Here is a 23,048-nt window from a genome sequence, read left to right on the forward strand (position 1 = left end):
TAGAACATAACTTTTTCTCTCTTTTCTCTCCACGTGGCCCGCTCTTCCACCTCCGCAATACCTATGATTATCTATATATAATATTTACGTCTCTCCATATATATATATATGTATAAATTATGTCTTATTTATGTATTCATTACGTATTTGAACAAATTAATTAACTAAATCAGTGCAAAAGACGTTACGTGGTATAAATTTGGCCTTGACAGGAGTTACGTTGGATGCCAGAAACGACTACAAAAGCTGTTTATATTTAATTTAAGTAGAACAAATAACAAACAAATTTAATCTATTACTAAATTAAATTTAATCTAAATTTAAATCTAAATTAATTTAAAATTAATTTAACTAAATTATACACTTAACGATAAAAAACCAAAAACCAACCATCACAAAATCCAAAAAAATCCAGAAGAAATGAAAGCGTAAGGGAAGTACCAGAAATAAAAGCGAGTAGTATGGCATAATAACGATAAAAATAAAAGTTATAACTAATTAAAATCCAAACCAGCATAAACATCGAAGGCATGAAGAAAAGCAGCCAAAATAAATATTAAAAATATAATTAAAAAATAAATTGAATAACAAAGCCCAGAAGCTACAGACCGGTACTGTAAATAAATGCAAAATAAATGTTTATGCTCACAGAACACACATAACAAGCATTACGTATTTTAGAGAACAAGAGAAAAAGCTTTAGGAAAAAGGAGTACAGAAAGGTGAATGCTCCAAGGACGAAGGATTCACACACACACACACACACTCTCACACTCAGCCGCACTCACATACCTATACGAACATCCAAAAATATAGAAAAACTGCCGTAATATTTAACAGAAAAGAGTAAAATCAAGGAAACCCATTTGTATAGTCATCGATCGAGGAGAGGAAACCCCGGAAGAAAATCTGCTTTTAAATGTGTCAGGAAATAATCATTTAACTAACTTAGCTAACTTAACTAAAAACTAAAATCTAAAATTATACACACGTACATATATGTTCTAGATGTATGTATATGTCTATAACCTAAAGAAAATACTCACTCCTCTTAACTGATTTTTGTTTTTTGACTAAAACAAGCTTAATGGAAAACTGTACCCTCCAAAATACCAAAAAAATACTATACCACCCCACCCGAAAGTACCGAAAACCGAATACCGAAACCCGTATCAGCTACGATTTTCCTCCTGCTTCGATCCCCCCGAATAATATCGAAATAAAAAGTACAAATATTCAACTAAAAGCAAATAGTTAATGTTTAAATAATACAAGCTCTGCCGAACATGGATATTAGTAGAATAAATTGGATTGCTCGTAGCAGATCAGCTCAATCATGATTGTTTAAAGAGAGAAATGAGTAAAGAAATTGAAGGAAAATTAAATGGAGAGTTGCCGACAACCGCTACAACAAAGAAAGAAAACCAGAAAACGCTCTTATGATTTTTGTAATGAAAGCAAACTATCAAATATATAGATACAAACGAAATGAAAAGCTGAACGATATAGTATACCACTAATAGAATAGTTCGACTGAATTGCAAAGTCTAGAGATCAAAAGCCCCAAAAACCTCTGGCGAAAAAAGAAACATAATCGTTGACTGAACTATGCAGATTTCGAAGTTTGCATTAAATGTATAAAAAAAAACAAAGAGAAACTATAAATATATATTTATAAATATATATAGATATATAAATATTTATATATATTTATAAATATATTGCAAAAACCTGTATATATACGAAGAGCAGCCAGTCGATATTGATGAAAAAAAGATCACATCATTCAAGTGTAAATTTAAAAAAGTAAAGCTTTGAAAACCGTCCACGCACACACACACACACACAAAAGCACACACACTTACACACACAGACCAGAACAAAAAACCGCGAATTTTTTTTAAGGGCCTAGGTGGAGAATTAAAAACTAAAAAATAAAGGGCTCGAGAGTCAAAGAGAATGCCAGTCGAAAAAATCCGGAGGAGCAGAGCAAAAAATGAGAGAAAGTGCCTTAAGGAATATGATGAACTGGCCCGGGACTTTAGGCCCTCCCCCTTTCTGCCTACGCCCCTGCAACTGATCCTTTCCCAACCCTAAATGCCCCCAAAACCAAGAGCCAACCCAACTCGAAGCCAACTTTAGCTTTTTGCAATTCAGTGGAACCACTAACCGAACAATAAAACAATGTGTCACAGTGGAGCCTAGCTGAAAACGGAAAGACAAAAGACAAAAGGTGGCCAGGCACTGTAAATAAAGGACTTGCAACACTGTGGCAACCAACTAACTGTAAATACTCTCCTAGCAAAGAAAGAGAATACTCTACACAGAAAAAAAAAAAAAATAAAATAAAATAAAATAAATAAAGCCAAGACCCTCAACTTGCAACAACGCTATTTTGTACAAAAAAAAAATAAAATAAAATAAAATATAAATGATAAAAAATTAAGAACTAACAAAGAGGCGTAAAGAAGAGGCAAAGCAACACTCACACTCACACACACCCACGCATACTTACACTCGAAGAAAACAGAACGTCATTTAAATTGTACTGTACGTAGTCATACCAGAAAGTATCTGTATCTAGAAGCAACCAAGAGAGTAATGCGATGAATAGGCACTAGGAAAATGGTCCAGACGATAAGAAGAATATAACCAATAAAGAAAACAAAAAAAAAATATAAATAAATAAATAAAATATGGAGAAAAGGAAACACCAAATGGAATGAGAAAGAATATAACTAATAAAGAAGAAGCTTAACGAAAAGAGAACCGCTTACTTAAGATTAGATTTTATGATTTAGAATGAGCAGATGACGAGAATGAACGGATAATTAGCTTCATAGATAACAGAGATATGTAGATATCAGATACAAGATACAAGAAAACCGAAACACGATAAGCCGATAGAACCGATAAACCCGCTAGCCCGATAGCCGATAGACGATAGCCGATATTAATAGCAAGATATCAGATATCAGAATACAAGGAGCCGAGTGTAAAGTAAGGTTGTTTTTTTTCCTAGCCTTAATCTAGACAAATGAATAAATTTAGCGAAAGAATAAAACACATAACTGTAAATGAGTCTAAGGATAACCGATGTATAGCAGAATTTAGTATTTGACTTTTTAATTTTATTATTACAATTATACGTTCACATTTTTGTCCTACATTTTAAGACTTTGATTTAATCACAAACAAAATGAGCCACTATAATTAAAGAAGCAAAAAAAAACCAAATAAAATTCTAAAAAAAAAAACAAAAACAGACAGAAAACAAATCGTGTTAATATTTACCTATGAAAGCTTAAAACCAAGAATGAAAAAAAACTGAAAATACCAAAAAAATGAAAAAAACAAAAAAAAAAATTTTGGAATAAATGTGTTCAGCAAAAGAAATGTTATTATATGTTTAAATAAAATTACAATTAATTGGAGATGAACAGAAAAATTTAATGTAATTAAATTGAGCTAAGTACACGAGTAAAAAATTCTAAACAATTTCAAATTGTATATATGTATACACAGCATAAAAATACCACAAAACCAACTCACACACATAGGTATATATTCTATATATATATGGCCTATAGCATATATATATCTATGTATATGCTGAAACCGAATTAAAAGCTAGCTAATCGCAGACAACAAAATATTTAAAAAGTAACAAATACCCTTGAAAATACCAAAGAATTACACTCACACACACACACACTCGAGAGATGATCTAGAAGAAGACGATCAAGATGGTGATCAAGATGAAGAAGATAACGGAACCCCAAATGCTGATCCAATCCGATCCGATCCGATCCCAACAATAAGAAAAGCAAAAACAAAAAAAATCGAAGCAAATAAATTTGAGAAAAGTTTTTGAAGCGTTTTTTATTTCGCACAGTTCACTGTGCCGCCTTGTAAATAACAAATACCAAAAACCAATAAATACCAAAACAAAATAAGAGTATTTACTACTTTGTAACTGTAAATTTCGTTTTGCCAACGTATTTTTGCGACGTATCCGTCTTATTCCATTCCGTTCCGTTCCGTATATATATAATTTTTTTTTTGTATTTAAAAAGTAGATCCGTAGTTAGTTGAGGAATTTCTGTCGAGCTAGGATCTAGTTTTTTATACTTAGTTATTACTGTAACTGTATTAGCTGACGCTCAAAACAAAAGAATACCACAGGCACAGTAGAGCCTCGTTGTTTGCTGTTTTCCTTTCGCATTTAAATTATAATACTGATCATTTTTTTTAAATTAGAAACAACCAAGGCTCTGCTGGTGGTATTACCAAAAAAGAAAAACAAAAAAAAATTGAAATTCTAATTGTAAATAATCCATAATTTTTTCTTGTTATTTTGTGAGCTAATCTTAAATTATTCAGTCAGCCAATCAGCCAATAAAATGAAATTCTAAAAACATACACTCACACACACATTAAATATCGAATCGAAAGTGGAATTTACAAGAAACGCATTTTCTAAGTTCGGTTTTTGAATTAGTTTTCGTATTTTACGCTTTAACTATTATGCTCTACTCGAATCAACTCTACGCTATTCAAAACTCAACTCTAGTCTAGCCTAACTCTAATCCAAAACAAAAAATACTAAAAAGTAAAACAAATTGCATTCAAAAACCTTTAAAAAATACACACACTCGAAAAAATACCAAGACGATATACTCTTTTGAACGGAGATCCAGAGGCGAAGAAGCAGACATATCGTTGTAAAGCAAACAAAAAAAAAAGAAAAGAAGAAAATTAAGTTACGATAACCAAACGCTCAGAGTCATGAGAATAAATCATACAAAAATATCCAGTTAATAAACACGTAATTATTTTTCAAAATATTTAAACACTAAACACTAAACAACAAACACTCGACTTCTTCAATTTAAACCAAAAACAATCTTTTCAAGTTTTCCATTAAATTTAATTGCAAACCTAACGAAGCAAAGAAAATCTTAATACACATACGTAAAACAAAAAAATTAATAAAAATAATTAAAAACCTTTTGATTGAAACAAAAACACATTTACCATATGGCTATATAGTACGAGTAAATCAAAACATAAACCAAAAAAACGAAAAACCAAAAAAGAATCTTTCAAAATCTTCTCAATGCTTCAAAAAAAAAAACCAAATAAAATTTCTATTAAGGACAAAGACTGCAAATAGAGATTTAAAAAAAAACAAGTACACGTACATATATATAGAAGAAGAAAACGAAAAAAAAAAACAGAAAGAAATTTTTATTAATTGATTTTTAATTCTAATTTGGCCTTGATTCAACCTACCAAGAAAATAAGTTTAGGTTTAGTTAGAACCGAAGCGATACAGACCGGACAGAACTGAAATGAATCGAACTTTCAATTTTGAAATTAAAAGCCTCTCACAGCAAATTCCAGAAATAGTTTAAAAAACATATAACAGAAGAAAAACAATAACAGAATAACAGAACAGAAGAAAATCAAAGCCACAGGCCACAGATAATACCAAAACACAATAATCCCCAAAATAGAGCAGAACGAACAATTTAGTATTACGCCTAATAAGATATTACAAAAAGAAAAGAAACCAAAAAACAAAAAAAAATGAAACAAAAACCTAAAACTCACTCAAAAATTAAACAAAAAAAAATGGAAAACAAAACAAAAATGGAAATGTTGTTAAGATTAAAATGAAATGTTTTATAATCGTTATTCAATAAAAATAAAAAAATAAAAAATAAATTTCCAAAAAAAAAGCATTAACCCAAACAAAATTCGAACAATTCTAGTTATAATCTTCCCCATATCCTTAGTCCCCATTTTTAGACTAGTTGGTAGTCCTCGTAGAGTATATACATTTTCGGGTAAAAATTCTCTTAAATTTTTGGGCAGCAATAGAGTTAGTAAATCACTATCGTAACTGTAAGCTTAGACTCTAGATTAATAGATCTAAGTTAAGAGGTTTGTTCCTTTTTTTATCAAACACGCAGACAGACAATCCTAAAAACATACAAGAAAGCACTCATGCCAGTAGCACCATTCCATTAAAGACATTTTCTAGCGTAGTTTTAGCCACAAACCACAAGCCCCAACCCCCCCAAATAATACCCCAAAAACACACACACAACAACAAAAACAAAGTACATACATGTCTTCATAAAAAGAAACGCATGACATGTCGGCATTTAATGTCGAGACATGTCGAGTGCAAAAAAAATACTAAAAAGAGTATAAAAGTAACAAGTATTAATATGAGAAAGTCCACTTCTTGGAAAGTTGAAGTCCTAACAGGTCAGGTCCCGGCCCGGCAGTCAAAAGCGATGCTAATAAGCCCCAATAAAAATACCAGCGAACGGTGAGTGTGACCAACCCCCGAAATTATACCCCTCAAACAACAACCTGGTTACTCTATTATTCCTATTTTGTGTATGAATGAGAAAATGAATTCCACTGCGAATTCTCGATATCTCTCTATCTCTATTCTCTGTATCTCTCTATTTTTTTTTTTTTTTGATTTTGTTTAAAAAACTTCGTACTTTGTTTTGGTGTATGCCTCCATTTTGATTTTGCCTATATCCTCTCAGATGTCTCTATGCTATATATATAATATACACCTACCTTTATACATATATATATATTATAATATTGATAATCGTATATGGAATATTTTGTAAACTTTTTTGCTTACGTTCTCCTCCTTGCGCCGAATGTACAAAAAAAATATATATATTTAAAAAATGTAAGAAACGCTTCAACGCTCCTGCGCCAGCCTGCTATCGTTAACCTTAATCGTTATCGCTATCGCTCTGCCCCATTATTGCTGCAAATATAACAACAACAACAACTACTATGTATAATGCTACAGCAACAACAACTAGCAGCAGCAACAACAACAACAACAATTAAGACAACAACAACAACTACGGCGGAACAACAAGAACAACAACGAAGAACTTGCAGTTCTCTCAACAATAATTTTTTTGCTGAGACTGCACGGCTCCTGCTTCTGCTCCTAAGTCCCGTTTCCCTGTGCTTCCCGATTCCGGTGCATGTGCAATCAGTTGCTATAACTATATATATTTGCTAAATATATATACAATACCAAAATATCCAATCGAAATCGAATGATATTGATATTGATATTTGACATTGAGATCGCGACAGAACCAGAATCAGATCGCAGCAAATCCAAGCAAAGCAAATCAAACAAAAAAACTAAAGCAAAACAAAAAAAAAATTATATAGAAACCAAAAGCAAATGCAAATCAAAACAAAAAAATTTAAACGCAATAGCAAAAAAAAAATATATATAAAAAAAAACATACACAAAGGGCGCACGCTTAGCACATTTGCATAAAATACCAACTTACTTGCTATATTTCCACTTCCCACCAAAAAAAAAAAAAATCAACCCACAGACATACAAAACAAACACATACACTACAAACAAACAAACATAAAAAGGAATGCATTTTACACCAAGAGGAGTTTTTTGGCTTTCTACTCACTTTGAACACGTTTTTTTCTCTCGCTTTGATTTTGATTTCGTTCCTTGAGCATTAATCTCAGCAACTACTCTTTGCCTTACGTACGATCGCTTAACTATACCTAATCTCTATATAATACACCAGAAAAAGAACACACACACACTCAGAGAAAAAAGACACACAGCTAAGGCGGCAAGTTTAGACCTAAATTTGCCCATCAGCTTTTGAAAGTTCATCCATCATCCACCATATTCTGTCATTAAGCCATCAAACTCATTGTCATTGCACCTTAAAAAGAAAAAAATTCCAGAAAAAAAATACTAAAGCACACACGAAGTACAGTCAGATCGAACCGAATCATGCATCCAAATCCAAACCAAAACAAATAAGGTACAGTCAGACAGTCAACTTAAATACACGATTCAAAATACAGTGAATACTCGAAAAACATCGTCGCTGATGAAGGAATCGAACCAAGCACGAAGACGACACAAGTACCAAGGAAGAAGACGCCATTGAAAGAAGAGAAATGAAAATGATGAAGACCGAAGGATCAAGGATGTTTGTGCTATGTGTCTCCCTCCCAACTCCTGTCAGTGTGTGTGTGTGTGTGCCACAACGTTAACCGTTAACCGTTAACCGATAACCGATAAACCGACTCGAAACCGATCGGTTCGGTTCGATTTGCTTTGGTTTTTCAAACACACATCTCTATATCTCTATGTATATTCATTTTATGTCAAGTTTAACAGCGACGACGCCAAACGCCGGCACATTTTGTTTATTCCATTTGGCAATAAGTACGCTTCGGTTTTTTGTTAGCCAAAACCAGCTATCCACCCATAATCTAAATATCAATAACCTATCTATGTAAACCACAATGATTTTATCTTTTTGTCTCTATCAGATTTTTAGTTTATTCTTTTCTTTTTTGACGAGATTTCATTTTGAGATTCAGACTATTCAATTTTTGAATTTAAATTTAATTTTGATTTTGATTTAGATTTGAGTTGAGTTTAGTTTTAGTTATCGGAGCCCACCCATCCTAAAAAAAAAAAAGGAAGATAACACCCCACCCTAGAACCACCCCACCATTTCCCACCAAAAAAAAAAAAACGAAATGCTTTCAATGTTCGCATATACTGAATACCAAATACCAAATACTAAATACTTAATACTGAATACCAATAACAATACCCGATACTTATACCAACGCCAAATACCTAGTTGAGTCCTTTTGTTTTTTGCTTTCTCTCTTCAGTTAAACGTAAGCCCACCCCCACCCACCTCTATTGTATAACTAACCAAACGTATCGCTTTGTTTTATATACCAAATATATAAATACATATGTAACCCCAGTATTCTGTATCTGTTTGTGACACGTTATTACAAATTATTTTTGTTTAGTTTTCGATTTACGTTGCGTTTGTACCAAGTTCGAATCTTTAGTTGGGTTCGAATCTAAGCCGCTATCTAGATTAGTATATCGAATATATTGAGACTTATAACTTGTTTCTATTTGTTTGTTTTTTTACCATCTGATTTACATACTGCGTTCTTCTTCTACGTTCTTCTTCATACCAATACCAAAAAAAAAAAAAAACAAAAAACCAAAAACCAAAAAAAATAATAATAAAATACCAACAATAAAACACGAAAAAATACAACACTGACTTTGAAACGGAATTTGCATATTTAAAAACGGATCGGATTGGATCGATTTAAATATACAAAAATATATCCAAAAAAAATAAATCGAAATCGAATTTGAAAAAATACTTTTCGAATTCGAATACGATATACGAAAAACATAAAACGAAACGACAACCATTGACAAACATGAATCGAATCCACAAATATTGCCATTCAATGAACAAACGATTGCATTCTGAACTGAAAATGCATCCAGGCCCGTCGGCTTCTGGGGCAAAATTGTCGGCTCTTTGTGCGTGATCGCTGGTGTGCTGACAATCGCACTGCCGGTACCGGTTATCGTCAGTAATTTCAATTACTTCTATCACCGCGAAACGGATCAGGAGGAGATGCAGAGCCAAAATTTCAACCACGTTACAAGTTGTTCATATTTACCTGGTGCACTAGGTACATACCCTACTACTTTTTGTGATTATCTACTAATAATATTTAAAATAATATTCCCAAAAAAGAAATATATATATATTTAACAAACTGTTAACCCATCGAGATGAACCCATCTATTCCCAAACAAAAAAAAAAAAATAATGCTCCCATTTAGCAAAATGAATTTTATTCTAAACAGTGTTCTAATCGAAATCGTTCGACTTTAGGTCAACATTTAAAGAAATCCTCACTCTCCGAATCGTCGTCGGACATCATGGATTTGGATGATGGCATTGATGCAACCACACCAGGTCTGACTGATCACACCGGCCGTCACATGGTGCCGTTTCTCAGGACCCAGCAGTCCTTCGAGAAACAGCAGCTCCAGCTGCAACTCCAGCTGCAACAGCAGCAGCAGCAGCAACAGTCGCCCCACGGCCAGCAAATGACGCAAGTGCAACAGCAGCAGCAGCAGCTGGGCCAGAACGGTCTGCGGAGCACAAATAGTTTACAGTTAAGGCACAATAACGCGATGGCCGTCAGTATTGAGACCGACGTCTGACTACTAGGTAAGTGGAGTAAAAAAAATGTTGCCTACAATTTAGGGCCATCTTGGCCTTTTGTGGAAAAATGTAGTTAAAAGTCAATAAACAAAAAATGTTAATGTTTAACTATATTTTATTTAGTTTTTAATATTATTCTAATATAATTTTTAAATTTTTTAGTCAAACAAATGGAAAATGGACGAAATTTGCGCAGTGAAATGCTACGTTGGATGCCAGAAACGTCATCAAAAGCAGTCTAATTTAGAATTTTATTAATAAATACAATTAAATAATAATAATAATAATAATTAGTAAGCAGCGTAGTTGTAAATTAAACAGCAAATGTACACAAACACACACACAGACACTGAAACAGATACACACACACATAAAAACACAACACACACACACTGTGCCAGTTCACTAAAGCTTGGAATTAGAGTTTAAAATCGTAGAGTCAACCATGGACTGGCTTTCTATAGGGTTTTTCCTTGTTTTTCTTTTCATTTTCCTTCTGGTAATCAACACAACGAAAACCTACACACATACACGTACACGTACACATACACACGGACACATACACAAAGAAAAAACTCTACTTGATACCTATGTTCAAATTTAGCAATTAACAACTAACAATCGTTAACAACAAAACAGATGAAAACAAAACAACAAAAAAATGAACAAAAAACCAACAAAAAAAAAACAAAAATCGAATTATCTTAGTAGACTAATCTAATTGGAGTTTCTTCCTTTCTTTAGAAGCTAGCAAAAAAAATAAAAAACAAAAAGAAACAAACAACCAGACAAACAAAAACAAACAACATACAATATCTGCTAATTTTATTTTCAAACTTTAAATTATGCTCTATTAATTAAATATTAGTCAGAATATTAGTAAAACAAACTAAACAAAAACAAAAAATGAAAAAAATAAAATAATAAACTAAAATACCAAAGCAAGAACAGAAACTTAAAGCTGATTCGGAAAACTATATGCAATGAGATGATAAAGAAGAAATATATTATATAATAACTTGCGACGGCATGTCGTCGTTAAAACAGTGGTCTGGCTAAATAAATACCCTTTGGGGTTATTTTTTTTTTTTAATTAATAATCTAAATTCCAAGTTTTAGTTACAGAAAATGAAAAGTTCAACACTTTATTGTTTTAAGGGGGCATGCGCACTTGGAGGGCCAAAAAATAGGCATTTTTTCCGAATTTTTTTCTCGTAAACTATTGAATTTTTTTGAAATATCGTTTTATTATGTGAAAGTACATTATTTTAACTTAAATTTGAAAAAAAAAAAGTAGAAAATATTTAGGGGTTGCAAAGTTATGCCCCGTCGAAGTGAGGTCCATCCGAAAAAGGCGAGTTGCGGTGACCAACACTGTGAAAAACTGGATAGTCCGAAATCAAAAAATGAAACGGATTTACATTTACTAAAAGTAAATCTAGTACTTAATCGAAGGATATTAAAAAAAAAAAATATTTGACAAAATGGCGACCTTTCAAAGTTGAAAAATCGTTTTTCGTCAAAAAAAATCGGTAGTTTTTCAGCTGTAAAAAAAAAAGTTTTGCATAAAAAAAAAAATCCTTCGATTAAGTACTAGATTATTATGTAATAAAAGAGCATGCTAAATTTCAAGACAATCGGGTCACTAGTTTTCGAGTAAGAGTGGTCACCGACTTTGAAAACGTAGTTTTGAGAAAAACGTGTTTAAAGTTTCAACTCACCATTACGCTTACCGGACGCCCCTCCCTTTCAACATGTGTATCTCACTGAATTTTCACCGGATCATTTCAAAATTTTGTGGACACATTTCTAAATGTATATACTTTAACAAAATGCAAAAAAAAAAAATTCGATTTTTTGAAATTTACAAGTGCGCATGCCCCCTTAAAACTTCGTCCGTTGCATCCAGTGGCCTTTAATTCAATTTCCAGAGTATCCTAACAAATCTTTCTGACCAGAACGCTGTTTTAAATATTTACACACACAATCACACACACACACACACACACATACACATGAGACACACACATACACATAATAATGCTAAAAACATCAAAACTGCCGTTAAGTTTAAAGATTGAGTAAACAAAAGAGTATATATATATAGATATATATATATATGAATAAATATATATTAAATATATACATACATTTACATATATAATTAAATATACATAAACTAAACTAAAAACTGCTATTTTGTAAATAAGTAAGTCAAAGCTGAAGCTGAACAAATAGACATAGACATAAAATAAATATTAAACGAAAACTAAAACAACCAAAAAAAGAAACAAGAAACCAACCAGAAACCAAAATCATAGCTAATTAAAGGGAATTACAAAATCGTAAAAAAAACAAGAAATGAAAAAAAATAAGAACCTAAAACCAAAAACAAAATAAGGAAAGCTGCTAACGATACAAAAACAATAATTAAACTTAGCAATTACAGACAACCAACAACAACAACAACCAACAAGAACAAGAGCCACAACAACAAATACAGCGCAAAATTAAAAAGTAAATGAATTAGAAAAAGAAATTAAATGAAATTTTTATATGAGACCCTTAGAGAAATCCTGGCTCATCCAGTATATATAGCTATGATCTCTTATAGAGACCCTTGAACGTGCTTGCTTTCAGTTTAAGTACAGTTGATCCTAGTTTAGTTTAGTCTTCCTTAGATGGCGTTTCTTTCTGGCACAAAATACAAGATACAAGATACAAGATACAATTACAAATACAAATACAGATACAAAAACACTTACATATTCATGAGTTGTAACTTGATTCGCTGTCTTCCTGATTTTTGTGATTTTCAAGTCAATCGGAATCTTCTAATCATTTTTGAAAAACCAAAAAAAAAGAATAAAAAATAACTAAATAAAACTTCAACTTTTGTCAAGCAAAACTAAACCAGCAAAGAGACAAACTTTAACAATGAAATTATAAGAGAATCGTATCAATTTAAATTTGTGCATGAGCATTTGATATATCAATTCTATAAAACAAAAATAGAAAACATAAAAAATATCAAAAACAATGATACTACCAAAGGGCACTGCTTGAGCTGCGATAAATTCGAATTCGAAAATATGAAACTGCTTAAACTGCTTGCGATGCAGTGCCGAAATGTTAGCGTGCAAAAATCGATCGATCGAAGCCATATCTAAATTTCTCTATATACCTAGAATCCTACCTACAAAGCTTTGCTTCTACTGCTCTTGCTAAACGAAAAAATACAAAATATATAGAAACACAAACACATATATGTATAGGGGGGACGTGGGGGAGGTTAAGAGGTATGTATTACCAGAAGAATGCAATAAAAGATTGGATTTTGAGAAGAACTAAGCTAAAGCATATACATATACACACAACACACACACAAATACACACACAAACATATATATATATATATATACAAAAATATATATATGAGATATTTATATATAAAAACATTATATATAAATATGGGTTTTTTTTGTTAGATATGCGACTGAATAAAAAGTTTTTATTGATTTGCTGCTTGTTGTAATTAAGAAGAATTTAAACAAACCAAAAATTAAAATATAATATTTGTACCGAAGCAATCTGTAAATATGTAAAAACAAAAACAAGAAAAAGCCAAAAAAAAAAAAAAATGAAAACCAAACAAGAAAAGAAAAACCTAAAAAAAAAAAAATTAAAAGTAAAGTAAAGTAAAAAATAAAAAATCTAATCAATTTACAGCTTTGAAAACCGTCCACACGCACACAGCAAACGAATGCGAAAGAGATAGCGATAGCGGAAGCGAAAGAGACAGAGACAGAGAAGCAGGCAAGATAGAGATGGCAGAAGACAACGGAAAGAGAGGGAAATATTTAAAACTAGAGCCGCAGGACATTCTTACGTATACTTGATTTGGCCTTAAACGCAATCCAAGACACACGGCTTGCACTCACACACACACACACACACACACACAGAGAACACACATACACTTATGCAGATCGGACCGATATATATATATAAATGATATATATGTACATATATAGCAGCAGGCAATTCAATAGCAAAAGTTGAAGATACATTTTTTGTACTCATTCCAAAAACTCTCCATTAGCGAATTTAAATAAATATTTTTTTTGTTTTTTTTTTAGTTTTTTGTTCAGTTTTGATTTCGATAATCGAAAAAAAAATAAAACCAATGAGCAATAACAGAAAATTCAACAAGATTGCATATAAAAAGGATATTCTTAATATTAACTACGGTAATTACACAATAATCTCTATATAGACATTAAAATAAAATTAAAATTAAAAACATATCGTCTTCAAGTCATGCGAAAAAAAAACCAAAAATTGAGTAATTTTTTTTTTATAAGCGTAATTTACAAATTAAATATAAAAAAAAAAAGTGAAATCGCTAAGAGAATAAAAGCTTACTATTAAAACAAAAATAAGGAATGACAGCATAGAGCTAGAGCAGTGCGGGTATAGTCGAAGGCGAATGAAAGAGACAGGTAGAGAGGAACCAACTTGGCCAGACTACAAACTAAAAGTGATATTAACCAAAAACAAGTCACAAAACAAACACACAAAACATAAAAAGAAATCAATTACTTGCCAAAATATTTAAGAGGGTAAAGAAAGAGACAGAGATGGGCTAGAGAGGTTAGAGAAAGAGACAGAAAAACTATGCTAAATTAAAATAATGAAAAAGTATTGCCTAAAAAATGCAAGTTCAGTCGACGGCAGAGTCTAGCTACTTTCCAGCTTTCCTTTCCAATACGCCCCGCCCCCTGCCATGCCCCAAGCCCCAAGAGAAAAAAAAAATCAGAGAAAAAAATTAAAAATAAAAAATGAATAAAAACAAAGACTGGATTAAAACAACAAAATGAAAAGTAAAATATACAAGACATTGCATAATTTCATGGAACAGACATTCGAATATGTTCGATACTCTGTTCGAATCAGTCTTCATAGTTCAAGATCATTCGAATTCAATTTCAATTTCATTTCAATAAAAAACGCAACTACCAAGAGGATAAATAAAAAATATATTTAGCTCAAAAAAGCAAGCGAAATAAAAACCAAAAACAATAATCTTAAAATGCAAACTAAAATTATTATAAATATGCCTAGATAAAAGAAAACACATACACACACACACTCACACACCTACAGATACACTGAAAACAAATACTGGTAGAAAGCAACGTATTAGGCCCAGATCAAGTAAAAAAATATCAGAAGGCAGGACGAAAGGGAAGGGTTGGAGAAGGGGAAAGTTAGCTTAAAAGAAAGTTAGTCACTCCATGTAAATTATGCAACAACAACAACAACAAGAACAATTAAATAATTAGCAAGCGCGAGAGAGAGACGGGCATATGGAAAAAACAGAACTACTTATGAATTAATGCTAAAACAAATTTACATATTAAACGTATACATTAAAAATGAAATAACACTTAAGTAAATCAAATTATAACAGACAAACGCCGCAGCAATTATAAAGAATATATATGTATATAATATATATAATAAATATATATATATATATACATATATATGTTGTTAAGATTCTAAAATGAAATGTTTTATATATAGTTAAACCGAAAAAAAAACCAAGATTATTATATATTAAATACGAGAGAAACACAGAGCTAGGAGGCAGAACAATTAAACACACAAGAACAAGAAAAAAACACCAAAACTACAATAAGCAACAAACAAACAACAAAACAACAAAGAAACAAACAACCAAACCAGAAACAAACAAGGCGAGCAAGCACAAAATTTACCGTTTCACTTTCGATAAATTTAATATGAAAAGCAAGTAAGAAATATGAGAAAACTAAAATGGGAAACTAAAAATCAATTTTTACAATCATTGTAAATTTAAACCAAAACCAGATTGGATTTCAAATCAAAGCAGCTTACAAAAACGAACAAACTCAAATGAAATATAGAAACTATATGTAGTCAAGAGTCAGCCAGCTACCAAACCAACAAAACAACAAAAAAACAAAAAACAAAAATAAAATATAAAATAAAATCAAGACAAAACAAAAACCCGCACATACAACCCGCTCAAAGACACACACACACACTCTCACACACTGACACATACACAGACAGAGGCAGACACACGTTACTTTATGAACATAAAACAAATTAAATGGAAAGTATATAAAATAAATTATGCTAAAAGGAAAATTAAAAAATAACAAACTGTATTCATTTATTGCGGAAACAGCTGAAAAATATTGAAAATCAGCCATACCAACTGCATTTAATTCAGCCCAGGGAAATTCAACTGCTTGGATCAAAAACTAAACAACAGGTGGCGCCAGCGACGCTTTTCTCGCAGTTTTTGGCGAATATCTTCACTATTTCGTATCCGATCCAAAAACGGCATACCATTTGTGAATCAGGGAACTATTCCCCTTAGATCTGCATCGAAGGATTTGTTTAGGAATGGACTATCGATACATAGTTTATAAGTTATCCCATATTGTCATCTTTATATTTTCTATACCCACTAGCTTTACAATCCACAACATGTATGCACACACACACCTATCGTTAAGTTCCACAAATGTAAATTTTCTTAGTACCAATTAGACAGCGAAACTGACAAGAACATATAACTCTACAGTCCACTACTCATTCGTCTTGCCGGTTGGGGATCATTGTTTGGTCCTTCGCATCCGGATTTGTTTTGTAGTTTTCTGTGCATTGGTTCTCATTTGTAATTGTTTCTCGGCATGGAGCAATTAAAAGCATTGACAAAAGGGCGCGCCAGACTCAAGGCCAATATCACACGGAGCTTGGCTTGGGCTGAGGACGCGCAACATTCGAACGCCACACGGGCAGAGGTGTCTTCGCGGCTGGAGCATCTCAACACAACATGGAAAGACTTCAATAGATTTGGTGATGAAATAGCTATGCTCGACGAAGTAGATGGCTATGTGGATCCGGAGCATGACAACATATTCTACGAGGAAAAATATCTAAGGGCGCATGCATTACTTTCGGCGATGGTAGGTACAAGACCTAGTCCATCAATTGGGAACAGTGAAAACGGCAGCGGCGTGCTGCAAAACAACGACGCAATAATAAGTTTGCTACAACAACAACAACAACTCTTCGAGCAGTTGGCGGCAAATCGAGCCACTGCAAACATGTCGAGACCTGAAGGAGGAGACGCCTACGCGGCGAATTCAGGTAGTGCTCAAATGGTAGGGGCATCAGCTCAAAGCGAATTGCCTAAAATTCAAATTAAACGGTTCGCTGGCAATTATTCAGAGTGGCCAGCTTTCAAAGACATATATGAGAGCACAATTCACAACAAGGCGAATTTGACAAATACGCACAAATTTCATCATTTGAAATCTCTTCTGATCGACGAAGCTGCAAATCTGGTACGACATTTGGCTATTACGGATTCAGCTTACAACACTGCGTGGGAGCGACTTAATGAAAGATATAATCGTCCACGGCATATCGTGAATTCACTATTGGAGCAGTTTATGAAGCTGCCAACAACAACAAGGTCGGATACAGCAACACTACGGAAGGTGTCAGACGGCGCCAATGAAATAGTGCGTGGTTTGGATGCCATAGAGGAAACAGGACGAGACTGTTGGATCATCTACTTGACGCTGGAGAAGCTGGATGCAGATACTCGACGCAGGTGGATCGAGCGCAGTGTGGAGACAGACTCACCCACACTGGAGGAATTCTTCAAATTTTTGGATGCACGTTGCGAGGAACTAGAGCTCAGCAAGCGTGAAACAATCGGAGGCAAGACTACAGCCTCAATCGGTGACAAGGGAAGGAAGGTCACACATTCGCTGGTTGTACTTGAAGGAAACAAGTGCAGCAAATGTCATTCTACAGAGCATCGTCTGTATGGATGCCAACAATTCTTGGATATGTCAGCAGGACAGAGGTTTTCGTTTGCCAAGGAAAACGCTCTATGTTACAATTGTCTGAATCCTGGTCATGGGGTCAGAAAATGCAAATCTACGTTCAAGTGCAGACAATGTAAAGGTCAGCATCACTCACCGTTGCACCTGCAACGCACGCAACAGGCTATTGGAACAATCTCTCAAACTGGTGAGGATCAGGAGGATCCTAGCGCACACATCTCAACGGTGACTACGAGTCACATCGCACAAGCAGAAGGTTCTGCAGCAATGGTATGTGCACAAGGCACTGCAAATTCACAACAATCAACTGGATGGAACAGGAGCACCTTGCCGACGGCCATGGTCAACGTTCGCAACGCCAAGGGAGATTTGGTTGCATGCCGACTCCTATTGGACACGGGTTCAGAACTGTCGTACATATCTGAACGCTGTATACAAACACTTGGTTTGGCTCGTACGCCATCACGCATACTGGTTACGGGAATTTCATCAACCAAAGCAGACACTACAAGGGGATGCAGCACTATAAGCATCCAATCCCGTATTTCGCAAGATCAGCTGGTAGTCCAGGCTCACGTGCTTGGAAAGATTACATCATCATTGGAAAGGCAGACCATTGACGCGTCTGTACTTCGAGTTTTCAACGATCTGCAATTGGCAGATTCGCAATTTAGCACGAATGCCCCAATTGACATTCTTTTGGGCAGCGAACACGTTTGGAGTGTTATAACTGGAAGAAAAATCTACGACGACAAAGGAAAGCTCATTGCTATATCATCAATTTTCGGATGGGTAATTACATCACTGCTTTCATCACGCGCATGCAGCGCTACGGCACTCACAACGACAATAGACATCGATGCTTATCTCAGAAGGTTCTGGGAGATGGAGAGCATACAACGCAAGGCAGAAGTTCAACCTGAAGACGAGGAGGTGGAGAAACACTTTCTTGCAACACACACTCGAGACAAACAAGGCAAGTACATCGTGGAACTTCCGTTTAAAGTATCCGAAACACAATTCGCAGATACACTTCAAGGAGCGTTGCAGAGGTTCAAATCAGTTGAACGACGTTTAGCACAGAATCAACAATTACGTAACGACTACGTAAAGTTCATGAGGGAATACCAGGAGCTAGGACATATGCGAGAAATCTCACCGAGCGAAATTCCCAAGGGTAGGAATTTCTACTTGCCACATCATCCCGTATTGGGTCGGAAACTTAGAGTGGTTTTCGACGGCTCATATCAAGACGCCAAAGGCATGGCATTAAACGACACGCTCTCGATCGGACCGAGTATTCAGCGAGACCTATTTGCTGTGTGCTTGCGATTCCGTATGTACAAATACGTCTTTTCAGCGGACATAGTCAAGATGTTCCGTCAAATATGGGTGAGCGAAAAACATAGAGACTATCAAAGAATCGTATGGAGAGAGGATCCCTCAGATCCTATCAAGCACTTCCAACTATGCACGGTGACGTATGGAACATCATGCGCACCATTTCTAGCAGTCAGAGTGCTAGAGCAACTAGCTGCTGACCATAAGCACGAGTTTCCGAACGCAGCAAAAATCGTGTTGGAGGACTTCTATGTCGACGACGTTCTCACTGGAGCAAATAGTGAGGATGAGCTGCTACGCAACAGGGACGAACTGGTCCAACTGATGTCCTGTGCTAACCTAGAGCTCGGGAAATGGGTATCGAATACCAAACGCATCAAATCGGAGGATAACACGGATTCCTCACAATCACCAGTCAAAGTGCTAGGGCTGCATTGGCACCCTGGAGAGGACACATTGGCGTACAATGTAAACCTATCGAAAGACCCTCGCTGCACCAAGAGGCAAGTGTTGTCGGATGTCTCACGTATATTCGACCCTCTCGGTCTATTAGCACCAATCGTAGTTCAATTCAAAATACTATTTCAAAAACTCTGGCTGTTGAATTTGAATTGGGACGACGAACTACCGAGCAAACTAGCAAACAACTGGCTCAAATGGCGAGCTGATCTGGACAACCTTCACAAGCTCCAGATACCGCGCTTAGTTAAAAGCGACAAACAGAGAATCGAATTGCACGGATTTTCAGATGCATCCACCAAGGCGTACTCAGCGGTGGTATACAGCCGAGTGGTTAACGACGATGGAACCATTTCGGTCGCCATACTTGCTGCAAAAACCAGAGTGGCACCTTTGAAGCAGCAGTCTTTGCCGCGCCTGGAACTATGTGGCGCACTTCTATTGAGTCAACTTCTGCAATCCATAAAAGCTGGACTAATGAACAACGACGTAACGATCTACGCATGGAGTGATTCGACGATAGTCCTGTCATGGTTATCGTATTTACCAGCCCAACTCAAGACGTTTGTTGGGAACCGCACTTCAGAAATCCTCGAAACCATCCCGAAGCATGCATGGCGGCATGTAGACTCAAAATCGAACCCAGCGGATTGCGCATCCCGTGGCTTGGGAGTATCCGAGCTCATTGACTTCCAATTATGGTGGAAGGGTCCTTCATGGCTGAGGGACAAGGAACAATTCTTGGAAAGGTTGAACAATACTCATAACTGTACTTCTCTTTCAGACAAACGCATACAAGACGAAGTCAAAACTACCTGCCTAGCTGCGCAGACGAATGTCACGACGGACAACCCATGGGATAAGCTTCTCAATCGCAACTCATCTTGGCTGAAGCTTATACACACACTTGCTTACGTTTTGCGCTTCATTCATCGCATGAAGCACCCATCTTCGAACCAAATATCGAATTCTCTAACATTCGATGAGATCAAGGCAGCAAGGATTCGGTGGCTGCAACACGCTCAAGCTGGTTTTCAACAGGAGATCCAGTTACTACGCGCAAACAAGGCTCTAGGGAACCAATCTCAATTGGTCAAGATCTCACCAATCATCGACAAGGACAACCTGCTAAGAGTAGGTGGACGAATCCAACATTCGCAGTTGTCAGCAGAGGCGAAGCATCAGCAGCGTCCTAAGTGGACCACGACAACCCCTAACATTTCGATCGGCAGCGTTGCGCTCGTCAAGGAGTCCAACACACCACCAGCATTATGACATCTAGCGAAGGTGATCGACACTTTCCAAGGAAAGGACAATAAGGTTCGAGCAGTCCGGATCATCCGGCTCAAAACCCGGCCAATAACGAAAATTGCGAAACTACTCAGTTCAGAAACCGTGTTTCAGGGTGGCCCGGGATGTTTAGGAATGGACTATCGATACATAGTTTATAAGTTATCCCATATTGTCATCTTTATATTTTCTATACCCACTAGCTTTACAATCCACAACATGTATGCACACACACACCTATCGTTAAGTTCCACAAATGTAAATTTTCTTAGTACCAATTAGACAGCGAAACTGACAAGAACATATTACTCTACAGTCCACTACTCATTCGTCTTGCCGGTTGGGGATCAGGATTCTTAAATTTCTCAAAATTCAATTTTGGCCCTTTTTTGGCTCAAATCCAAGGGGTACCCCTTGGAAAAGTGCGATTAGCGCTTTTCTCGCAGTTTTTGGCGAATATCTTCACTATTTCGTATCCGATTCAAAAACGGCATACCATTTATGAATCAGGGAACTAATCCCCATAGATCGTACAGCATTTACCGCACAGCATTTACCGCACAGCATTTACCGCACAGCATTTACCGCACAGCATTTACCCTACAGCATATACCGCACAGCGTATACCACATAGCATAGATGGTATAGCATAGATGGTATAGCATAGATCGTACAGCATTTACCGCACAGCATTTACCGCAAAGCATTTACCGCACAGCATTTACCGAACAGCATTTACCGTACAGCATTTACCGCACAATATATACCACACAGCATAGATGCTATAGCATAGATCGTATAGCATTTACCGCACAGCATTTACCGCACAGCATTTACCGCACAGCATTTACCGCACAGCATTTACCGCACAGCATATACCGTACAGCATTTACCGCACAGTATATACCACACAGCATAGATGGTATAGCATAGATGGTATAGCATAGATCGTATAGCATAGATCGTATAGCATAGATCGTATAGCATAGATCGTACAGCATTTACCGCACAGCATTTACCGCACAGCATTTACCGCACAGCATTTACCGTACAGCATATACCGCACAGCGTATACCACATAGCATAGATGGTATAGCATAGATCGTATAGCATAGATCGTATAGCATAGATCGTATAGCATAGATCGTACAGCATTTACCGCACAGCATTTACCGCACAGCATTTACCGTACAGCATATACCGCACAATATATACCACACAGCATAGATGCTATAGCATAGATCGTACAGCATTTACCGTACAGCATTTACCGCACAATATATACCACACAGCATAGATGCTATAGCATAGATCGTATAGCATAGATCGTATAGCATAGATCGTACAGCATTTACCGCACAGCATTTACCGCACAGCATATACCGCACAGCATATACCGCACAGCATTTACCGCACAGCATTTACCGCACAGTATATACCACACAGCATAGATGCTATAGCATAGATCGTATAGCATAGATCGTATAGCATAGATCGTACAGCATTTACCGCACAGCATATACCGCACAGCATATACCGCACAGCATTTACCGTACAGCATATACCGCACAATATATACCACACAGCATAGATGCTATAGCATAGATCGTACAGCATAGATCGTACAGCATTTACCGCACAGCATTTACCGCACAGCATTTACCGAACAGCATTTACCGTACAGCATTTACCGCACAATATATACCACACAGCATAGATCGTATAGCATAGATCGTATAGCATAGATCGTACAGCATTTACCGCACAGCATTTACCGCACAGCATATACCGTACAGCATTTACCGCACAGTATATACCACACAGCATAGATGGTATAGCATAGATCGTACAGCATAGATCGTACAGCATAGATCGTACAGCATTTACCGCACAGCATTTACCGCACAGCATTTACCGTACAGCA

At 35.5% G+C, this 23,048-nt stretch overlaps 3 protein-coding genes across 3 annotated transcripts in view; all 3 read left to right on the forward strand.

Annotated features, from left to right (window-relative positions):
- Positions 1–8,780, forward strand: part of LOC6502283 (potassium voltage-gated channel protein Shaker) — a 135,064-nt gene extending 126,284 nt beyond the window's left edge. Inside the window, exons 13-14 of the mRNA XM_032453516.2 lie at positions 174–6,343; positions 6,733–8,780. The gene's annotated coding sequence lies outside the window, so the exon portion shown is untranslated. The remainder of the gene's footprint in view (positions 1–173; positions 6,344–6,732) is intronic.
- On the forward strand, positions 6,240–10,117 carry LOC116655571 (potassium voltage-gated channel protein Shaker-like). Its single transcript, XM_032453515.2, has 3 exons — positions 6,240–6,343; positions 9,386–9,576; positions 9,783–10,117. Exons 1-3 carry the CDS (start codon positions 6,240–6,242, stop codon positions 10,115–10,117), a joined length of 630 nt encoding a protein of 209 aa, XP_032309406.1.
- Positions 10,118–16,867: 6,750 nt separating this feature from the next.
- On the forward strand, positions 16,868–21,109 carry LOC123257521. The gene is made up of 3 exons (XM_044716966.1): positions 16,868–17,143; positions 17,630–19,901; positions 20,016–21,109. The coding sequence occupies exons 1-3, from the start codon at positions 16,868–16,870 to the stop codon at positions 21,107–21,109; spliced, it is 3,642 nt and encodes a 1,213-aa protein (XP_044572901.1).
- Positions 21,110–23,048: the final 1,939 nt, after the last annotated feature.

This window comes from Drosophila ananassae, chromosome XL, assembly GCF_017639315.1.
Source record: "Drosophila ananassae strain 14024-0371.13 chromosome XL, ASM1763931v2, whole genome shotgun sequence".
In the NCBI taxonomy this organism is placed as follows: Eukaryota; Metazoa; Arthropoda; class Insecta; order Diptera; family Drosophilidae; genus Drosophila; species Drosophila ananassae.